This window comes from Strix uralensis, chromosome 29, assembly GCF_047716275.1.
Source record: "Strix uralensis isolate ZFMK-TIS-50842 chromosome 29, bStrUra1, whole genome shotgun sequence".
Classification (NCBI taxonomy): domain Eukaryota; kingdom Metazoa; phylum Chordata; class Aves; order Strigiformes; family Strigidae; genus Strix; species Strix uralensis.
The window spans coordinates 1,811,254-1,832,171 of record NC_134000.1 but is presented as its reverse complement, the minus strand read 5'-3'; the positions used below and the strand labels follow the sequence as shown (position 1 = coordinate 1,832,171).

The 20,918-nt window shown below is 51.5% G+C and overlaps 1 protein-coding gene and 1 long non-coding RNA gene across 2 annotated transcripts in view; both read left to right on the top strand.

Annotated features, from left to right (window-relative positions):
* LOC141935867 (uncharacterized) overlaps nt 1-20,918 on the top strand; it is a 432,617-nt gene that overhangs the window by 167,321 nt on the left and 244,378 nt on the right. The gene's annotated exons all lie outside the window — the stretch shown is intronic.
* The window catches only part of LOC141935860 (hydrocephalus-inducing protein homolog), an 89,720-nt gene that overhangs the window by 48,850 nt on the left and 19,952 nt on the right, over nt 1-20,918 (top strand). The window contains exons 15-26 of the mRNA XM_074852506.1: nt 1,173-1,411; nt 3,574-3,829; nt 5,689-5,832; nt 7,581-7,724; nt 8,582-8,881; nt 11,226-11,306; nt 12,171-12,318; nt 12,928-13,055; nt 13,544-13,564; nt 17,907-18,065; nt 19,620-19,697; nt 19,959-20,033. Of these exons, the coding sequence (XP_074708607.1) occupies nt 1,173-1,411; nt 3,574-3,829; nt 5,689-5,832; nt 7,581-7,724; nt 8,582-8,881; nt 11,226-11,306; nt 12,171-12,318; nt 12,928-13,055; nt 13,544-13,564; nt 17,907-18,065; nt 19,620-19,697; nt 19,959-20,033 (1,773 nt within the window). The remainder of the gene's footprint in view (nt 1-1,172; nt 1,412-3,573; nt 3,830-5,688; nt 5,833-7,580; nt 7,725-8,581; nt 8,882-11,225; nt 11,307-12,170; nt 12,319-12,927; nt 13,056-13,543; nt 13,565-17,906; nt 18,066-19,619; nt 19,698-19,958; nt 20,034-20,918) is intronic.

Genomic DNA, 20,918 nt, shown 5'->3' with positions numbered 1-20,918 from the left:
TATTCCATCCCAATGCAGCAAGAGGAGCCTGGCTCTGGGGGCGGTTTTAGCTGGGGGACCCCTCAGTAAAACAGAGAATTTGCATAGATGTTTGAGCAGAAATGAGTCTGGATCATTTTTGCAAGTTCTCCCTTTATTTTGTGGAAGGTGTTTATCTCTAAGAATCATGTGTTTGGAGCTCTGAGACCAAGAGAACGCTGTGGCCCTTTGCTCCTGAAAGGGCATGGGTTTCCACACGGTTTCCCTGTTAGATCTGCATTTGCTTTCTGTCGAACTGCTGTTAATGATAGAGACTAAGGTGTGAGGTCTGTCCTCAAACTGCTCGCAGTGAGGTGAGTTTCACACCTACTGGGGGTCAAACCAGCTGGGTTGTTGCACAAGAATGTACGTGTAAGGGTCATGTACCTACGGTGGACTCCGTCGCATTGCAGAGCACCTCTGGAGACTGGCTGCAGAAAAAGGCTCTTTAATTCATGGAAGCTGCGTAGTGTGAGAAGCTGCGTAGCCGAGGGAGGTTGGGTTGCTCCCTGGCAGGGGGAGCAGGGCTGATGCAGCCAGGACAGGCTCGTGTGCTGAGGCTGGGTGGGGTGTGCTCCCCACTGGAGGGGGGATCTGTGAGGGGCTTGAAAACGGGTTCAGAGGAGGTTTGTTCTTCTCCATGCTAGGTGGGTCAGACTTCTGGGGCTGGTTAGCCCAGACCTGGCACTGTGGACTTGGTGTTGTGGATGGAGCATCAGGCAGTGTGTGAGAGTACAGGCTCAGCCTCCTGGGCCAAGGAGGGGGCTGAATTTCCCTCGTGCTGCTTTTCCAGGTGTTTGGGGGATAAATGTAACCTCAAAGTGGGGGATCCCAGAGCAGCTTGCTTTGATTCCGCAGTGAAAACCTGCTTTCCATCTCTGCAGAGAGCAAGCCACCTGGGGTGGGTGGTACTGGTGTATGAATGATGGGGTTTGCGTGCTCATACCAGGCACTGACCCGCAGAGCTGCTCAGGCACTGCTGTCCCGGTCCCTCCCTCCCCGGGCAGCTTGCGGTGTACCCGGGGGGCTCACAGACACAGACACATATCTGCCTCTGCATTGCCTCATATCTTTAGTCCTTCCTTTTCCTGCACCCCACAAGAGACCAGGGTCCATGGTTTCCATGCTAAGTTAGTGTTTGGCTTGTCTTACAGGCTGACAAATGCTCGCGCTGGAGGATTGAACCCAGTGAAGGAGTGATTCCCCCCGAGACAGAGGTGTCTGTGTCTGTCATAGCGAACTTGGATGACACGGAGAAATTCAAGGACGAGGTGAACCTGTTCATAGAGAACAGCCACACCTACGTTATCCCCGTCCGGGCTGTTGGCACTGGCACCACGATTGTCACCGACAAACCCTTTGCGCCGGAGCTCAACTTGGGACCCCACTTCAGGTAGGGGATCTCTCAGCGTCCGCTTCTGCCGTGGGCTCAGCAAGAAGGAGTTTTGCTGTAGTCCTTCAGGCTAGTTGTTCTTCAGCGCTCAAGGTCCTGGCTCTGTTCTCCTGAAGCCATGGGGCTTCCTTTAGAAACCTTCTATGGCCATTTGAAAGTTGTTAGATAGCCTCAAAAGCCACCAAAATGGAAACCAGCTGTTAAATTGTCACTGACTTGTCTTTAGTTATAATACATATATTTCCTCACTTTTTCAAATAAAGATTTGGAGGAAAACAGCAGGTCCTGGAAGCCTCTGGGTGGAAAATGCTACATTACAAGTATAAACATATTTCCCTTTGCGATAATGTTGCTTGTTTTTCTCTTCACTATGGAGTATCATCTCGCAACAGGAAAACCTTGGTGGTAGCTTGTTAGCAGGTCCTTGACTAAATTAATGGTGCTGTTTTGTTTGCCCTCTGCCCCGCAGTCCTGGAGGAGCAGCAGAATTTCTTTGCCCCGTACCATCCCTCAGTTTGCTCGCCTTCCCTGTCTCCCCTGCCAGGCTGCTCTTTATTAGACACAGTCGCTCTTTCCTTGTTTCTCCCACCAGCTTTCCTCGGTGTCACCGCCGCAGCGGCAGCCTGAGGCGCGGGCAGGCGAGGGTGGCTGCAGGACCAGCTCTGAAAGGGAGAGGAGGAGAAGTCCACTGAGTTTGGGTGGGATAAATTGAAAGTGTTAGTTAAAGAGCTTAGCTCAAAGGAGGGGATTCACTGGTCCTAACGCCTGTGTCTGAAACCAGTCATGTTCCCGTAAATGGGAGAAAATAAGCCTTTTCAAAGTGCTGCCTGCCTTGTGTGGGGGAGCTCTTGGGACAGGAAGAATAGTCTTCTCGAGGTGCCCGTTCCTTCCCCTGGCTGCAAAGAGGGTCCACAGTGGTCCAATACCTAAATTTTGGGGTAGAAAGAGCAGGTTGATCCTATTCTTTAGGATAGACTTTGGGGGTTTAAATATGCATGCACAAGCCACCCACATAAGCAGGGACATTGCAGGGAGGTTGACGCTTGTCCAGCGTGTCCTGTGCTCTGTGCAGCCACAAATTGGCTACCCAACGGAGTGGACAATGTCAGTGTGATTTGTGTCATCGTCCTCTGCCCCCCTTCACGTCTTGGTCTGCAGACTCTGGAGTTGTTGCCATTGCTGTCGGCTGCAGAGCTGCCGCTAGGTGAGCTGAGATGGGACCCAGGTAACATCTCAGATGAGTTGGGCTTTCCCAGAGCCCCAAATTCTGCATCCACCCAGAGCTTCTCCAGGCTTTCATCTGTGCTGTCCACCACATAAACCATTTCACACTAAGCTTGTACGCATCATGTTTTAACAGTCTGTTTCAAAGACTGGTTTGTTCTATGCTCTCAGGTCTGTATTTAGCTGCTTGTGGCAGACATGCATTTTGTAAGCCGTGTATTCTGTCCTTTTCAAAAAACCAGTAACTGTTCCAGGAACAATTCATGTCCTGGTCATGCTCAGATTTATAGAGGGTAAAATAATTACTCCAGACTAGCCTGCAGTTAGTGTTTCTTTACATGAAGAAATCAATTTCCATTGAATATTCATTTTGGTTTATATCTAGCTCTCGTTATTCATCTCTCGTTGTTGCTCTGTCCCCTCAGCAGCCAGACCTGGTCTTGCTGCCATGTTTGTATTGGGGAAACTTCTGTTGATCCTATGTTCTCACAGTGCATTTATCTTCCTAAACCACAAAACCAGCTGCACTGTTCAGGCAAAGGATGACATGTTGGGGGTGATGAGGGTTGGATGCTCTCTAAGGGATGGGGGGTGAGGGGATAATGTGGGTGCCAGGGCAGGGGCCCCACCAGCGAGGCAAGGGGTGCCCAGGTCACCGGAGGGTCTCTAGGCTGGTGATGCTCTGTCTGCAGCAGCTGAGATGATGATCTTCATGCAGCTCTTCCTTGCTGTACGCAAACAGAGCAGCTGCTGGATGCTGATAAGCTTAGGGGCAACCAAGGTCTGGCTTTTGCTGAAGCTTTGAGCTAGGTCAGCCTTTTTGGAGGTGCTTTTATTGCTGAGTGTGCAGTCAGATAACGCCATCAGGGTGCTGAAGCTGGGTGACCGCTGGGAGATAGCAGCTCCCATGACATTTTCCATCTCTTCTTCTCTTCCAGCCTGGATCCCTGCTGTTACCACTTCAAGATAACTAACAAAGGACGGCGCACCCATCGGCTCTACTGGTCAACAGAAGGTTTTGGCCCATTTCACCAGCGCGATCGTGTCCCTGCTGTCAGCACCACCAAGGGCCAAGGTTCCTCCCAGAGCCCCAGACCTGCCTGCCCTGTGTTTAAGGTTCAACCGCAGAGGGTGGAGCTGATGCCGGGCAAGACTATGGAGATGGTGCTGGAAGGCTTCTCCAGCACTCCCCAGGTGAGGTTGCCCCCCGAGGGCTGAGCCTTCCCCATCAGGAGCAAGTGCTTTCAAGAGCCACAAGTTACCTTTCAAGAGCCACAAGTTCCTCGCTGGCCACCATCAGTTCCTAAGGCTTTTTCATGTTTCCATGGCTACTGTAAACCCAACCTGCTGATACCAAAACACGGGCTGAAGGAAATATTGCTAGTTCAGGGACAAATGGCAGGTTACAAGGTGTCATGTGCTGAGGCAGAAAGGAAGGGCAGAGAAAATAAGTTACGCTTAGACTAGGAGCACAGGCAGAAAGTAAATAAAAAAAGTGCAAAGTAATGTATCTGGGGGAAGCAGTGAGTAAAACAAAACACCTGTGAAGGGAGGGAGTGTCTGGGAGTAGCATCATTTTCCCTCTGTAGCCAAACATGGGCAGAGGGCTTGTCTAGCACTGAGACCTGGAGCAGAAAAATGAACAATGTGTCAGCTGTAGTGATCGGGGTGATGTTCATCCATGTGGGAAACTGTTCGAAGGGATCATTATAATTGACAGCTTGGCCTTTGTCAATATTTCCATGACAGCTCACCCCAGTCTCTCAGCCAGTCCCGGGGTCCCAAGGGCAGGCAGGTCTCGCAGCACCCTTGGATGGCAGCTCAGAGGGGGAGATTTCAGCAGGATCACTGGGTGTTCTCCTCCCTGGACCCTTCTTTCCAGGGAAATCCAACTCTGCAGAGAAGCTGCCAGCTAACCCTGGTGTGCATTCCCTTTCTCCAAGACCGCTGACCACAGATATTTAGGTGAATGTGGAATAAATCTGCGTCAAGCTCCTGCTGATACTTGTGTTTTGAAAGGTGTTTTAAAGGATTGCCTTGGTGGTAGCTTGAGGAATACTCGATTACTCACCTAGTTGACTGCGATGGGACTGTCCCTGTGCAGTTTGTTTTGCTGAAACAGGGAAAAGATACCAGAAAGGAAATAAAGTGATCAGGGTGCAGGTGAGGCTGTCTTGCCTGGAAAGTCGAAAGGGGATCTGTGAGCTGAGCTGTGGCTACCTGCCTCCTGCAGTCAAAGCCAAGACCCTGGGAGTGGGCTTTCCACCTTCCTCGGGTCTTGAGAACTTAATACTCTTGAGGTTGGTCAGAAGCCCAACTCCCTGCGTTGCACACGCAACACGGATGATTTTGAGTATGCAGACTCTGAGGAGAAGTTGGGTTGTGGTGTTGTATCAGAGGGACGAGTGAGAAATGAAGGGAGGAATTTGGGGAACTGAAACCATGAGAAATCAGGAAAAAGTCTTAAGTGTAAGAGCATCCAGCTTAAGCAGAGGGTTTTCATGTGAACTGCAAGACATCTCTTTCCTGGGGAGGTTTCTTTTAAAACCAGCTCTAGGAGGGCAAAGTACCTGCTAGGAATGAGTGGCCCCCTCTTTACCTGAAGGCAGTCTGGCTATTTGGGTTTTTCCCATGGATCCTGTCCACTAAGCTTCCAAGGGAGGGTTTGCTAGCATTGGCCCTTCTATCACCTGTTTTCCTTAATATAGTTGTATTATTATTTTTTTTTAAATCAGTTCCTACAGCTTTCTGTAAGTATTATGCTTGGCAGTGGTACAAATCAAAACAGTAATCATTTGGGGCAGGGACTATTACAATTGTAGGCAGCACATGACTCACGAGGGTTTTTTGTGGATAGTGGGGTGTAGCATTACAGACGTTTGAGAGCAGAATAAATAGGATGCAGCATAAAAAGAAAAGGGGACTGTTGAGGAGCCCAGTGGCTGTAACTTGATGGCGGTAATATGGTCTGTGGCTGGGTGGGTAGCAAATGCAGTGCGTTTTTGGGACGCCCTGCTGGCCCCCGCTGGGTGACGGGTGACTCCTCCGTGCAGGTGGTGAAGGAGCAGCTGCTGTGCCACGCCGTCGTGGGGAGCAAGGCAGGGAAGGCACAGATAATGCAAGTGGATGTCACGTGCGAGTTCATTGCTCCCGTCCTGCAAATGTCCTCCAGAGAAATCACTTTCCGGGTGGAGAAGGTAAGTCTCTGGATTTCATCCTGGCATTGAAGAGCATGGCTGATGACTGAAAGCCTGGTGGGGGGGTGTGCTTGTGTTCAAAGGAGGAAGTTAAATGGCTTCTCCAAGTCCGTGGGACTTTGACTATTGAGCTGAGCTGGACCAAGATTTTGCCATTAACACTGAGATCAATATTTCGCTCCTCTGGGATTGGGAGCAGTCCCACCAGCTGTATTCTGCCTTCTTGATGTGGAGACAGAATTGAGCTGCTGAGCCAAGGGCACAGGGCGAGATGTGTGGGACCCACGAGAACAGCGTGGGCTTTGCACAGCCACCTCGTGTGCTGGGGCTGCAGGTGGGCGAGCAGAGTGCTGCAGCTGAGCGATGCTAAACCCCCTCCTCACCCGTCCTGAGGTGCTTCGTAAAGTAAGTGAGGATGTTTTTAGAGATGGGACTGGTTTTTAACTTCACCCAAGTAAAACTGAGATAACAGCTGCTCTGCTGAGGGGGATCGTGGCTACTTCTAGAGAGACACCAGTTCCTATACTCGGTGTGAAGGGAGGTTTTTGGGGATCCTCCAAGGCACGATGATGTCTGAACACCGATCCTGTAGGGAAGCTGAGAAGAACTGAGATTCCTGTCAGCTCCTCAGGCTGATGAGAAAAACCTGTCATCTCTTGTCTCTCTTTGCCTTCTCTGCTGTTGGTATGGATGCTAGCTCTTTGCAATTCCCCAAGCTTCACCTTCTTCAGAGGACCCGCAGACATCCTTCAGCTGCAGTGATGATAACACCAGTGCAAAGCAGATGCCCTTTAGTCTCTGGATCCTGACTGCTGCATCACCTTTCCCTCTCCCACGAGGTGTCTGAAAAAGAGAAGATATTTCATTATTTAGTTTCTGTGTTTTCAGGTCTCTCCTCTGGTTCCCAGGCTTCCAGAGAAGCACAAAATCCTGTGAGCAGGCAGTTTGGGTTTAATTAGAAGCTTTTCAGCTATCCCTGATGTCTGCCTGTGGTCTGATTGATGCCATGCGCTCTGATTTATCGAGTGTTATGACGCTGCAGCTGTTTGATATCGATACATCCAGAACCATTTTCCCAAACACTGTCTAGTTGATATAAACCATGCAGGAAGCCCAGAGCAATGCATAAACAGGAAAAAATAGCTTAGGTGGAGCCGAGCTTTGAGGCTACAGACAGCTTGTCACTGGAGCAGGGGCAGCAGGACACCCGTTGCAGCCCGACTGTTGAGGTTTCTAGCTGGCTGTATGTGCCTGTAGATGTTCAAAGCTGACCTTAGGCTGCTGCAGGCTCTCCACTATGGGCCAAATCCTGCTCGCTTTTCTCCTCTGACCAGCATCACTGCTTTTATGAGGCTACTAGAGCTGATAAGGTTGTAAGAAATTACTGTATGTGAGTGAAAAATCATCTTGTGCCATTCTTCTCGAGAGAGGATACAGAACTGGAGACAAGTGGTCTGGGTTCACTTTCTGCTATTGATCTTGTTCATGCAGCTGCCTCCTCTCGGGGTCCTAGTCCCTCCTCTGTATGCAAGAGTGTTTCCCTGTCCCCGGGGGAAGGTGTGGTTTCTAAACACGAAAGGCATCAGATATACTTAGAGAAAAACCACCTGGAAGGGTAGAAACTAATAAAAATAGTAAATAGAGGTGTATGCCCTTTGAGGTTGAAAAACTTGAAATGCATCAGAAAGGGAAGGAGTTCCATGGCCACTTCACGTTGTTTTTTTTTTCCTTGTGTCCTGTTTCTGTAGCAACCCAGTGATGTCCTAACTCTGCAGTACCAGCCTCTTTCTTTAAGAAACGCGTCCTCCCTGCCACTCAGCATTGTCCTGGCCTTAGAGCAGCCCTTCTTAATCTGCAGTGCAGACCAGCAGCCCCTCTCTGCAGACGTTCAGGTGAGCAGCCGTGGGCCTTCCTGCTGGTGGGGTTTGAAGAGGGGGGAGCGTGGTGGTACGTTTCTGTTGGGAGGTCCTCTAGTAGAGAAGTTTATTCTTTAGACTCAGCGGTAGACTGGCCTGAACTAAATCAGATTTGAAACGAGCTGCTGAAGGAAATGAAATATCATCTGAACTGGGGAAATACATCCTGACTCTAAGACGAGAGGAGAGGGGAGCAGGCAGCTAGGTCTGGGCAAGCTGTGTAGTAAAGGTGTCTCTTGGAAGCCATCGAGCTCTCCAGCAGCCATTCTCAGATAACCTCAAGAGCAGCTTGCTTTCTTCAAGGGCAGCCCTGCTTTCAGGAAGGCTGAGGAAGCTCCTCCAGCCGCTGCCCGGCCCCTGCCCTGTTGTTGGTGGAAGGTGTTGGACATGGGCTCTGCTAATAAACACTTGTTGTAGGCACGGCCACCACTTCTGTGCTGTGCCAGTGACTAGCCCCTGCAAGGGTGAGGCTGCAGTGCCATGCTGCTTGTGCTGTGAGGGTAAAGGAGTTCCTCTAGAGCTGGGGCAAAAGGCCCTGGTGTGCCAGAGTGCTGATTTAGTTGTGTATTTAGCACATAGCTTCTGTGGGTCCCAAATTCAGCAGAAGAATATTTATTTTCCTCGTGTATTGATGCAGAGCACAGTGAGATGAGCCTGAGATAGTCTCAGACAAGAGCGTGGTGGGGCTTGCAGTCAGGCGCACACTGTGAAGGGAACGCAGGATGAACTGAGAAGCCTACGCTGGGGTCACACGTTGAACATTTACACGTTTCGTGCTGCCAGACCTTGGGACTTCATCACACTGGTGATTAATACTCTTCATTTCCTTGCAGCCCGTGAAGCTGGAGATAGGGGAGGAACTTCATCTCTCCATCAGATTTAACCCTGCTTATGAAGAGGATTTGTGTACCCGGGTAGTAGAGAAGGTTCTGAAGATACGATTTCTTGAGCACCCTCATGAGGAGCAGGTCACGGTTCGGGGAGAAGTCTACTTTCCGAATCTCCGTATCCAGCCCACGGCCCTGGACTTTGGCTGCATCTTGAACGACACTGAAGGCGTGCGTTACATCGAGATGACCAACTGCAGCCCGCTTCTTGTCCAGTACCACTGGGCGTTCCTGATGGACAGCCACGTGAGCCAGATGAGGTATGTGCCCCTTTGCTCTCTCCGTGCAGCTCTTCTCCTTCCTCGTGTCCTGTTTGTGCTTTGCAAAGACCAAGGCTGTTTGCCTGTGATCTGACAAATTGCTTTCAACTTTCCCTGTGGGACTAACACCTACCAGCCATGATTGGGCTTAGGTGCTCAGGGAATAAGTGATCTCCACCAGTTTGACGCTGGGAAGGAGACAACGTTCTCCAGCCAAGCTGGGGCTGTGAGATGCTACCAACACTTTTTGCATCGTCCATAGCCTAGAGTCCTGCCTTTTTTCGGGAGCTACAAACCTATACTTAGGCACTGGGACAAGCAGATATATGATTTTTCTTTCCTGCCAACCCTCTGGGTTGTCATTTTACACTAAGAACCTACACAGGCACTGCCACCAGAACGATGTGCTGCTGCCCCAGTCTCTTGCTGCTGCTTTGCTGTAGCCCCCATACTGGTTCCCCTGGGAAGGAAGGCTGGTATTGGAAAGCTGCTTTCTCAGACCTTTGTGGCCTGAGGCAAACACCACACTGGTGAAGTGAATTTTCATCTGTTAAACTGCTCATCACATTCCCCAAACAGCTATTTAGTGTTTTACAGGGAAACGGCAGGTTCTGGTGCAGCTTTGGGTACAGCTGTAGGTGTTGGTGGGAGCACTTGTCTGAATGTCCGTGGGAAGCGGGGCCATCCAGCGCTGGGCTGTGGTTTCCAAGCCCAAAAGCAATCTTGCAGTCGTGCTGGAGCACATTTATAAACACATTTCCAGCAGTTCCTCCCTCTGTGGCCTCTCTGCATAGCACAAAAGTCTAGTCTGGGCAGTTTTAATTACAGTAGCAAATGGTTTTTCCATAATGCCCTAGGAAACTGAGCAAAGTTAACCATTGTGCATTGAAGTGCTGCCATTACAAATAATAGAGATCATCAATAAACAGGTTTGTTTAGAGAACTGGGATCTGGCTCAGAGGACACAACCTACTGGGAACTGGAGATTAGCTATGGCTATGAGGAGAGCTTGGGGGAGAAGACCTGGGCACTGGGGTAGCCTGTTCACAGCCAGATCTTACCGAGTAACAACCAGTCTTTAGTGTGGCCCTTCTTGATGCACGGCACCTTCAAGAACAGACCCTAAAATGCAGAGGAAAGCCTGCAAAAGCAGGTGGAGGGAGGTGGGCAGGGAAGGAGGAGCAGAGCTGTAAGCTCTGCTTGGAGGCCCCGTCATCTCCTGGTAAATTAGATTAGGGTTTAATTGCAAGCTAGAGGGAAAATCTAATTTTGATGATAGAACAATGCATATATTTTATAATAACAGAGAAGCAAGCACATTACAGCAAAGCCTGTGTGGAATTAATTTCTTCTGGGGCCACTTGGTGGCCAGTTGCCTGTTTATCTTTACTCTTTTCTTTTTTTAGAACCAATTTAGGTTTTTGGAAATGTGAATGCTGAATCAGTTTTCAGCTTTTAATTACCCCGTCTCCACCTAAACTGGCTTAGGACCCGAGCCTACAGGTGCTTGTTCTTCCAGGGGATGCTGAGTCACCCAACTCTGCTGAGTCGGTAGCAGTTGAGGGTCCTGAGCATCTGGCAGGATAGCAGCCTCTGCTCCGAAGGGTTTGGCATAGCCCCTTCACTGGCTCGTTAGCACTGGGGATGTTGTGGCAGCTCCCTTTTCTGCTCTGTATGTTAATTAAGCAGAAATGTACTTTCTGTGGGTCCCTCAGCAGACACCATGTGATTCTCCGTGGCAGAGCTGGAAATGAAGATGGTCTCCAAGCTATTAAGACCTCAAGTTGCTCATTAAGAGCCTGGCAGAAGGGCAGCATGTCAGATATTATTTCTGGTCCACATTAAGCACTGTTAGTATTCTAAATTATCAGATCAAACTCACCCAGTCTGACATCGAGGGAATCAAACATCAGGTCTCATGAAGGTGAGATCAATAGAGTTTAACCATCCATCCATCTGACCTTGCTGGAGCCAATCATCAGAGACTCCCACCATCAATCAGACACACACGTTTATTTTGGCCAGGAGAGAAAAATGTTATTCCTCTGCCTGGACAAGACTATGTGCTTAGATCTTTTTTTCTTCTAATTGTTCAACCTGTTTTTCCTACTTACCCTTTAATCACTGCTGCTACTTTGAGCAGAGCAATCATACAAGCAACACAGTCCAACCATTGCTGTGTGGTTGGACGTGCTCAACTCACGCCAACCCGTGTCCCTTCTCTGGCACTGCTGAGCCATAAATCTCTCATGGTTGCTCTTCTTCTGGACCTCTACGTGGTTAGAGACAGACTGAGAACACGTTCTCCTCACCCTTTGGGCCTTTGATAGCTCAAAGCTGAGTTAAGCCTTTGCACCAAGATGTTTTCTGCAGCGTTGGAGTGGGTCACCAGAGTCACCCAGCAGGAGACAGTAGGTCTGGACTCAAATTCGGACATTTTATCATATTTCTTACCTTAAAGGCTTCTTCCTGAAAGACTGATTTGTCCCCCTTTCTAAGGGCAGTATCCAGCTCCTCAGCTTTGTTTGGGTTTCCCATCAAAAGGAAGACATTAAATCCCAAAGGATATACAAGGATTTTTTTTGAGACCTGTGACAAAGGCTGCCAAAGGCTCATCCCCAAACTTCGCTGTTCTCTAGAGTTTTCATCCTCTGTTAAGGACCTGTGCCTTGTCATTTACTTTGAGCGTTGCTGTTCCTGCATCACCTCTTTGTCCCCTTCACGCGAGACATGTTTCCTCCCTGGGACAGAGCTGACACACACCAATCAGTCCGTGTGCCAGGATGGATCAGCAGGGAGCTCTGCACCTCTGTGGCACATGTCAAACCCCCTCTGTGTATTGATCTGGCGTGTCTGGAGAGTGGGAACTTCGTAGCTACGAATCCAGCATAATGAATTGCCAGTAGATTCTTTGGGGAAAGGGCTTGTTGAGCTAAACATGTAGAAAATGACTCTTTCCTTTCCATCCAGGATTTTCTCGGCCAATGTGTTTTGAACCAACCAGGAGCCTTTCTCCTCCCAAGTGGGTCTTCCTACAGCGTTAGTAACTTCTCATTCCTCCGCCCTCTCTCCTTCCATGTCCCCTGGCAGGTTGCAGTGCAGGGACCCTACGAGCCAGATCCCAGCCTTGTTACTGACCAGAAAAGCCCCCAACTCTCTGTTATATTTGATGGGGTTTCTGCTTTGCTGTTTTTGTAACAAGGGAGAAATGGAAAATGCAGGCAGTGAAAAACAGTGCAAGGCAAAAATCTGACAGCAGTCCTCTGTCATCCCAGCGGAGGGGAGAGGTAGCAACAGCAGCAGCGAGCACGTACATCCGAAATGCACCCATCCACCGTGCACCTGGTGCTGGGGAGTCTAAGATGGGTGACAGTAGACCATACCCCCTCCTCATCCCCCCAGTGCCATCAGCTCCTCGGGGCAGTACGTTTTGGGCTTTGGTAGCCCCATGGGTGCTGCTTTTCCTGCTTAAATCCCGTGGGTAAGTTAGAAAAGGGCTGAGTCGTGGTGGAAACGTGCTGCTGAATGCGGCCTTCAGCTCCGTGTGGTTTGGCAGCAGCAGAGAAGCATTTTGCTTGGTGTAAGGGAGAAGTAGCCTCTTATTTCTCAGAGATGGAGTGTCTTGGAGCAAGGACTGGTGCCAGGCAGGCTTCACCTCTGGGGTGGCAGTGCAGCTGCTGTGAACAGCTGATGGAGAGGCTCTGTGCTTGCGGACAGAGACACTGGGGAGCTGGAGCAAGGGAGACCTGGAAATTTGCTGCCTGTTGCACCCAGAGAGAATGAAAAGTAAATAAAATGATTGGCAGGGAGGGGTTTGGAGCCAGGCATAAGCGAGCATATGCTGTTACCAAGTCTATCTTAGAGACATAAACCTGCATACTAGGTGTGGTACAGTGATGCTTTATCGGGACAAAGGTTGGGGGGGTGATGATTTTCTATTTGCAACATGTCTGTAAGCTTCTTTCTTCTCTGCTGTCACCATGCACCCTCCATCTCCGTGCCTTTTCCAGCACGGTGCTGCTCTTTTCCCAGCTCACGTGCTGGCGAGTCAGTCAGTCAGGCCTGGGCATGGCACCTTCTGGTTGCGCTCCTGGGAGCCTGACTGCAGGTTTGAGACAGCTTCTGCTGCCCCAGGGCTTCTGACCACCTATTACGCTGTCGTACACCTGGAGGACTTTCATCTGGGCCATTGCAGTGGAGGTTGGAGCCCAGAACAGCTGCGTGAGAATTGCTTTAACTATTCCTCTTGGGTTTTCTGAGGCTCAGCCTCCTCCTTTGCACAGGGTGACAGACCCTGAGAGCTGTCCTTCGCCTCGGGGACTGGGGAGCAGCCCCAGGCTGTTGGAGGAGCAGACTGAGGGTAGGGAAGGCGAAGGAGAAAGCATTGGTTGGGTGAAAAGCGCTGCACGTCCTACCCAACGTGCTGTCGGGCAGCTGACTGTCTCAGGACAAAGTGTGGGAGGTGTCCCTGTGTCACCCACGCCCCGAGCAGGCTGCGGTGGGATGGGGGTTGCCTTCTGGTTTTGTAGCCGGTCAGCAAACGCTGTCTGGAAGGTGACGACGTCTTGCTCTGTCAGCGATGTTCAGCTAGCAAACCTGGGGAGCAGCTGACTTCTGTCTTTGCTTTCTGGACATCTTCATTACCCAGGGCACGCAGCGGGAACCCGAGGTACGTTTGCACTGCAAACAACATCCTTCTCCCTATAAATGATGTTACGCCTGTGCGGCCTGGATGGCTCCTCCTTTAATTCCCTCTGGGCAGGAGGCTGCTGCTCAAGGCCGGTCTCTGCAGAGCTTCAATGTTTATGAAACAAAATGTTGATTTTTTTTTTTTTTTTTTAAATTTTTCTGTTGTTCATGGGAACAGCTTGCTGTCATAGCCTGGCTGAGGTAGAGCGAGAGCATCGTTTCAGGGACTGTTGCTGTTGCTTCCCCATCATCCCTCTGGCAGAGCACTGAGTAGTGAAGCCACCAGATGAAATCTGGGGGGCAGGATGGGCTATTTATAGTCCTCTTTATTTGCTGACCTGCTGTCACTGCATGTGGCAATGAGGAGTACGGTGACAAAATTTTCCAGACCTTGTTTCTCGCAATTTCTCCAGCTGTTTCTCACCCTTCACTCTTTTCCTGCTTCCAGCAAGCTGTGCATCAAACAGCTTTCCTTAAGGGAAAATCCATCTGAACGCACTGGCGTCGCTCTGCCCAAGAGTGCCGTCTCTAGTATCGCTGTGCTCTTTCCTGGTGCATCCCTGTCTTCAGAGGGTAGGTGAGAAATCTTTAAACTCTTAGGAGAAGAGGCTCAAGCCAAATTTGAATGCAGGTGCCAAATCTTCACATCCTTTTGGGTGTAAATCTGCACAGGGGATTTTTGTGCTGATTCCTTCTAGTCCAAGGTGCTGGAGAGCCCAGCTTCCCTGCTGGTCCCATCATCAGCCCTGAGCTGGGTGCTGCCGAGACGGATTGGCAGCAAAAACCCTTCCAGAGAATGGGGATTTTGTCCTGCGTGAGGCTGGACACTCACAAGACAGTGAAACTGGTGCTCCTCCTTCTGTACAGCCACTCTTTCCCCTCGAGAGGCTGATATTGGGATGGTGGATGGGCAGGATGGGGTTTGGGTGGGTTTCAGATCTCTTGCTGCTGACTGGCTGGTTTAAGGCAGACGAGGAGAATACCAGTCAGGGAGATCATTTCCCAAAACACCATCCTGTATTTCTTTTTCAGAAAGAGTGGGATCTGCCTGGCATGTGCCAGTGCTCTGTTTTCCTCTTGTATCACCGAGGAGACAGGAGACTGTCCCGGCGTGGAGCAGAAGCAATGCTTGCTGTTCCTCTAAAAGCCAGAGCCAGTGTTTTGGTCCCACAATGGTTTCTTTGCCAATGTTTTCTTTGGCCACAGCCACCAGCTCCATGTGCTCTAGGTGAGGAGCCACTCCATGCTGTGATAGACTCTGTTAAATGAGCCTGTTATAAAAAAATCATCTCTTATCCACCTGGTCCATCTCTTCATCCCTGAAAACAGCCACAGTGGGAAGACCTGCTGTTACTACTGTCCTTGTAGCTCTGCAGGAGCATTGATTCATAGAATATCTCAAGTTGGAAGGGACCCATAAAGATCATCAAGTCCAACTCCCTGGTCCTCGCAGGACCACATAAAATGAAATCATATGACTAAGAGCATTGTCCTTGAACTCTGACAGATTGCCCCGCTGCTTGCAGAAGCAGGTGGTTTGTCTTTGCCAACTCAGAGAACAAGTAGCAATTGTGTTAAGGCAGTATGGACCCCGTGTTCACACAGCCCAGGTGAGGACTTTGGGATGTATCACCATAAATCTGTGTCTCCTGACTTGGAGAGGGAGGCAGCCAGGGGCAAAGAGAGGGGAAACCTTCAGCTCTCTACAGCACAGCAGCCTGGGGAGGACTTCAGGTCCCAGGGAGATTTAATGGGGCTCCGCAAAGAGCGGGGCAGCCCATTGAGGTGCCCACCCCAGAGTTAATGGTGTAGGCTGGTGCGAGAAGGATTGGTTTATTTCCCACCGTCCGCTTCCTGTAGCAGGAGGCAGGAGTCCCGGGGGGTTGGGCACCCCAGGGGTCCATCTGGGCCAGCTGGCTTGTCATGCATTTTGAGAGTGCCTAACTCAGTTAATGCCGCCTTTTCAGCTGCTCTGCCCTCGGGAGAGTCATCTTTCTCCTCTGTGTGAAACCCTTCCAACTGTGAGCTTGCTTTGCTTGCTTCCTCTTCAGTGGTACCTGTCACCTCTCCCTCACCCACTTGCCTCCATCACCCCACAGCTGTCCCCAGCTGTCCCCGGTGTCACCTGGACCAGGCCAATCCTGTCTGCTCGTCCCTTGCCCCGGCCCCAGGAGCTCAGTGGGGCCATTGGACTGTGAGCACGTTTCCTGGGAGTATTTCTGCCTTGCTCTTGGTAAAGCAGGGGGTAATTATGCTGTGCTATGGGAGTGACCTTTAATAATAACCCAGCAGTGATGTTAAGTTGCCTTTTACACAGGGTGAAAGCCACACACAGCCTTAAATCTGTGATTTCTGCTGGTGCACAAACCCTGCTCCTTCTGGACAGGGCGTGGATGGCGGTGCTGGCGTACTCAGCGGGGTGGAGTTTCAGTGTCTGTCTGGGTGATCTGGGGATGCGACCCTAGGAAGTATATGAAACTGGAGCTTGTTTTGGTTTGTTTCTCCTTCTGCGTTAGTTATCGTTGCTGCTTTACCTTCTCCTGTCTTTCCCTGCGGTGACCCGCTGCAGAGCGCCGTTGGGAGGGTGCGCTGTGGCATCGCTGCCCACCCTGGGCATGCTGAGCAGCCTGCACCAATGCAGGCTGGTGGAGACACCTCCTGGGGTTCAGCAGGTGCTGTCAAGACGAGCAGGGACGTTTCCTTCTAGGTGAGGACTTCAGGACATGCGCCGTCATTGCATCTCCCTCCTTTTCCTCGCTCTGCTCTTGACACCGTGCAGGGACAGTGATGCGAGCTGGTGGGCAGAGGGGCCATGGTTGGCTTTTCCTGTGGTGCAGCTGCGAGCCCCTGTGCTCTGGAGGTTGCTTGGCCAGGGGTTGCGAGGTCTTTGCGTGCTACCGCAGGGTGCAACGAGGCACCCAGAGTGCATGGGTGCCTGGGCAGAGCCAGGTGGCCCAGCTCAAGCCCAGTGTTCCCACACGGTGCACTGGGAAGCCTTTTGGTTTGCCCCTGTATTATATTATTTTCAGCAGCAAACACTCTTGAGCTGTCTGTAGCTAGCTCCAAAGTGCCTTTTTAATATGCATCTGATGGCCGGAAGGAGAAATAAAAGTGCACTGTAGGGGCCTGTAGCCTGTTCAGGTGCCTCATGGGCATGCGGTCTCTGGTGCTTTTCCCTGTGATGACCTGAGAAGAGCTCGTGCTTTGCTGGGAGGCTCGTTTTAACCCAGTGCCATGGCTAGTGGGGGCACCAGCGGGTGGTCCTTGGGGACCTGGGCAAGGATGCTCCACACGTGGGTGCCATGCACTAGGGAAGCAGTCTCAGCACTGTTAAAACTCTGGCATTTAATGCGAAGGGGTGGTGGCTTCTGGCTCATGTCCCTGGTGCTGGCCGGGGCTGTGGGGACCTGGGGCACTCCTCTTGCAGCACTGCAGGGTTGAGGGGACAGTCCTCATGTTGCTGGCTCTCGCACAGCCTCAGCCAGCCAGGTCACATCATCCTGTGTGAATCTTCACGTGTAGTTTGCAGAAGTGGTGTGATTTCTAGCTCCTCTATTTTGGGAGGCGGGTGTGGGAAGCTGTGAGAAGCTGTGGCCCTAGCAGGCTCAGAAAGCAAGAGACAGGCTGAGATACTTTTAACAGGAGCTTGGGGACAGTGGGTGACACAAGGTTGTCCTGGCCTTAGCAGGAAGGACTCCTCTCCCCCTGGTGTCAATCCGCCCGTACTCCCATTAAATCCCCACTGTTAATTCCTGGATGCATTTTGTCTCACCTGAGGGGTGGCCAGGTTGGGTGAGATGGACCTGGAGGGCTTAACCCCTTGCTTTCAGCCCCTCCAGCTCCAGGCTGACCTGCTTATGTCAGGAGGCTCCGTCTCTCAGCTCCACGGTGCTGGTGGAGGCACGTCCACAGCCCTTTGGCCCCTCTGGTTTGGGATGGGTCCCCTCTGCAGGTGGAGGAGCTGCTCTCTGCTCCTTGCCTTCCTCCCTGCATTCACAGCTTTGGCCAGAAGGTGCTGGAGGGGAAGAGCTGCCTAAAGTTTGGGCTGATGCTGAGCATCTTGTTATCTTCCCCTTTCTTCTCCTTTTTGAAGACAACCCCCTTTTCTTTCAGCACCAGGAAGATTTCTTGTCCCAGGGGTCAGCTTTCTATTGACACCTTGGGTTCCTCTCTCCCTTCCTTTTCATGTATTTATCACAAGCAGCTCTGAGAGCTGCGCTTTCATTTCCGGGCTAGGATGGGTCACAGCTAGCAGTTTTGGGACCATCACCATGACAGTGGCCAGACCCATGCGCTGAACTGGTGCATGGACTGGTGTGTAGCTGGAGGGCTTCGAGGTGTTCCTGGCCCTGGATGTGTCTGCCCCTGCGCTGCGGGCATCTCCCTATCACCAGGGACAGGCAGCGTTCAGCTGCAGGCTGCCTGGAGGCACCGTTGTTGCAGATGAGGTGGATTTATTTCATCCTGAGGCAGATGCCCAAGTTAGCGGCTGCTGGAGGTGTTGAGCAGGTGGGTCACCCCTTAGGGCACCCCAATACTTGTTAAGGTGCCTGGGCTGAGAGGAGCGAAGGTTGCACTGGTGGGACTGGAGATGGGCGATGCTCTGCAGGGCAAGCGCGCGCCTTCGTCCCCTCCAGTCCTGCTTTGCTCTTCCACGTGGACGGTGCCGAGGTCACCTTTGGTGTCCCCCATGTGGTCCCAGTAGCAGGCAGAGGGGGGGCTGAGGAGGGGTGACAGCACTGCTGCTCATCAGTCCCTGCTTGGGGCAGATCGCCCGGGCAGAGCCTTGTTCTTGCATGTGGTTGCAGGAAGGACAAGTCAGGTGGGATCTCTTGGGGGTTGTGAGGCGCAGAGCCTCTAATCCAGAAATGGAAACCAGCCTTAAATGATGAGCTGCAAAGCTAGAGACAAATACTCATTTGGGAGCACGTCGTTAAAGGCACTGAGTTCCCAGCTGGGAAGGAAGCACCCACATTGCTGTAAAAGATGGGCCTCGTTTGCCCCCGGGAACACTTGCAGATAGGCGTGGTGACAGGCAGGCATGGTTCCAGTGTGTCCCTCCACAGGGAGGGGCATCAGAAGGGTGAACAGAGTTACTGTGAGCACCTGCTGCAATTTGAAACAGGGAATGTAGTCTGAGTCACTGGGAATGTTTGAAAATGTTAAACCGAACACTTTTTACTGACACGTCTTGGTCCAACTATCAACTCAGTCCTGTCAGTAAGATGAGCTGTTGAACCGCTTTGCTGAATCATTTGCCAAATTGGTCCTCAAATGGTTTGTGTTTAGAAACTGCTGGGGAGGCGATCATGCCGTTGGTAAGTGCCACATCGGTTATAGCCTTGTTTCAGCAGAGCTGCTGCCCTTTTAGCATGAGGTGCGGTTGGAGCCGTTGTTTCACAACCAGGGAATACCGGTGGCACAGCAGGAGCTGAACCTTGTCATCGGCGTTTGCTGTGTATTGATTAAAAATGACCAAAGCTTCTTTCCCCAGAGCACCAATCGCTGCTGCTTTGGTGCTCCTCAGGGATCAATGGGCTGTTCAGCTGTGAGTCTCTGCCTGGAGTTGCTCAGCGTGTCTTTCCACGCTGCCCCGCGTGTGTGTGGGTGTCCCGTGCCGGGCTCTGTGGGTGCCCCCGCACGGTGCTGGGCTCTGTCGGGGTTCGGGCACAGCAGGCTCCGGGCTCCATCCCTGCTCCTGCCTTACGGCGCTTGGAGAAAGCCTCGGGCATTGCTGCTTGCTTGTGCTGACCTGCAGCTGCGGGTGGGTGTCAGGGGAAATATTCCAGATTAGCACCTGGTAGAGCTGCAGAAGTTCTGGCTTTGGCCCTCTGGGTGGGGGAGGCACAGTCTGCAGCTGTGGGTGCTTTCGGGAGGGCACTGGTGGGTCTGCACTGGCTTGTTGCTGTCCGGATCTGCCCCTTTGTGTCTTAGGTTCACCTTTTTGCACAGTTTGTGTGTCTCTTCCTTTCCTGATGTGCTTTTTACCTCCCTACAAGGCTTTCACCTGTGTCCTCTTCCATTTCTCCTTGCAGCCAGTTGCCAGCTGCCTGCGCCGCCGCTATACCAGCGTCATCCCTAGGCAGCCCCGTACGCTGACCTGCTCCATCCTGGTTTCGGAGCTGCTGGGTCAGACCCGTTACTGAGTTCACAGCACCAGTGCCCAGCCGGGGGCCGCATCCTGCTGAGGAGCTGTTCGTGCAGGCTTCCCTCCCTCCCACTGCAGGTCCACAATCAAAGTTATGTTATTTTCCAGGTTCAGCCCTCCAGTACCTAAATTTTTCATCAAACCCCAACCACCAAAGGAGGAGGGAGCCTGGTCCAAGCGCTCGGTGTCTGCAGGGAGGAGCTGCAGGGATGGAGGTGTGGAGGAACCAGCCAAAGCCCTGGGAGCCGCAGGGGATCCTGCCCAAGAGCCAGCAGATGCAGATGACTCCCTGGAAACAAAGGTAGATTTTCTTGTGCACCTACCGCTTGCGTTGCCTCCCCCAGCTTGCCACCAAAATGCCGTGCTTGTGCCAATCCCCCTTTTTGCTGCCTTGCTGTCATGTGCCCTGAGGGCGGGCTGGGCAGCAGGGCCAGTGGCTGGACACGGGGCTTCTGGGGAGGGAGAAATCAGATAGTTTTGCTTGGAGAAGCCCACTCAGATCCTACGGACCTATGCTGAGTTTGGGTTTTTTTGGCTTGTTTTTACACTGTAAAATGAGGCTTTTATCTGCATCATGATGTGAAGGCTTCCAGTTTCCTTCCTGTATCAAGCTGTGCCAAGTACTGTGATCTCCATGTACCACCTTCTCAACCCCAGCTGGAGCCGCCTGTTTTTATGTCTCTGCCTTCACCCAAGACCTGCAGTATTGCAGGGATGGCCACAGAGCTGTCTTTGATAAAATGAGACTTTGCAAAGTCATTGTCTCTTCCTCCTGCATGGAAAATGGCCTTTGGTCTGCTGACCTTCCTGGTGAACCTCGGTGCTTTGGAGCTTGACGTCCGTGCTAGTGGGAACTGGCACCTTGTTCTGCATTCTGTGGGACAGAGGCTTCTCCTGGGGCAAAAAAAAAGGTGCAGGAAAGCATGGGAAGTTCTGAAAGCACTGGCGTTGGCATTAAGTTCAAGGAGAGGGGTTGCACCTGCTCACATCCAAATATCGGTCATTTTAACATTATAACTGCACATTTTTTCTGAATCAGGAGAAATGATACCCTGTAGACGTAAAGAACAGTGTGGCTGAATGTTTTCGGATAGAAGGGTGGAATCATCTTTATTTCCTGCTTTGTTGCCATGTATGCAGAAATAAACCAAAGAAATTCAAGTAGATATGGCTAAGTAGGATCCAA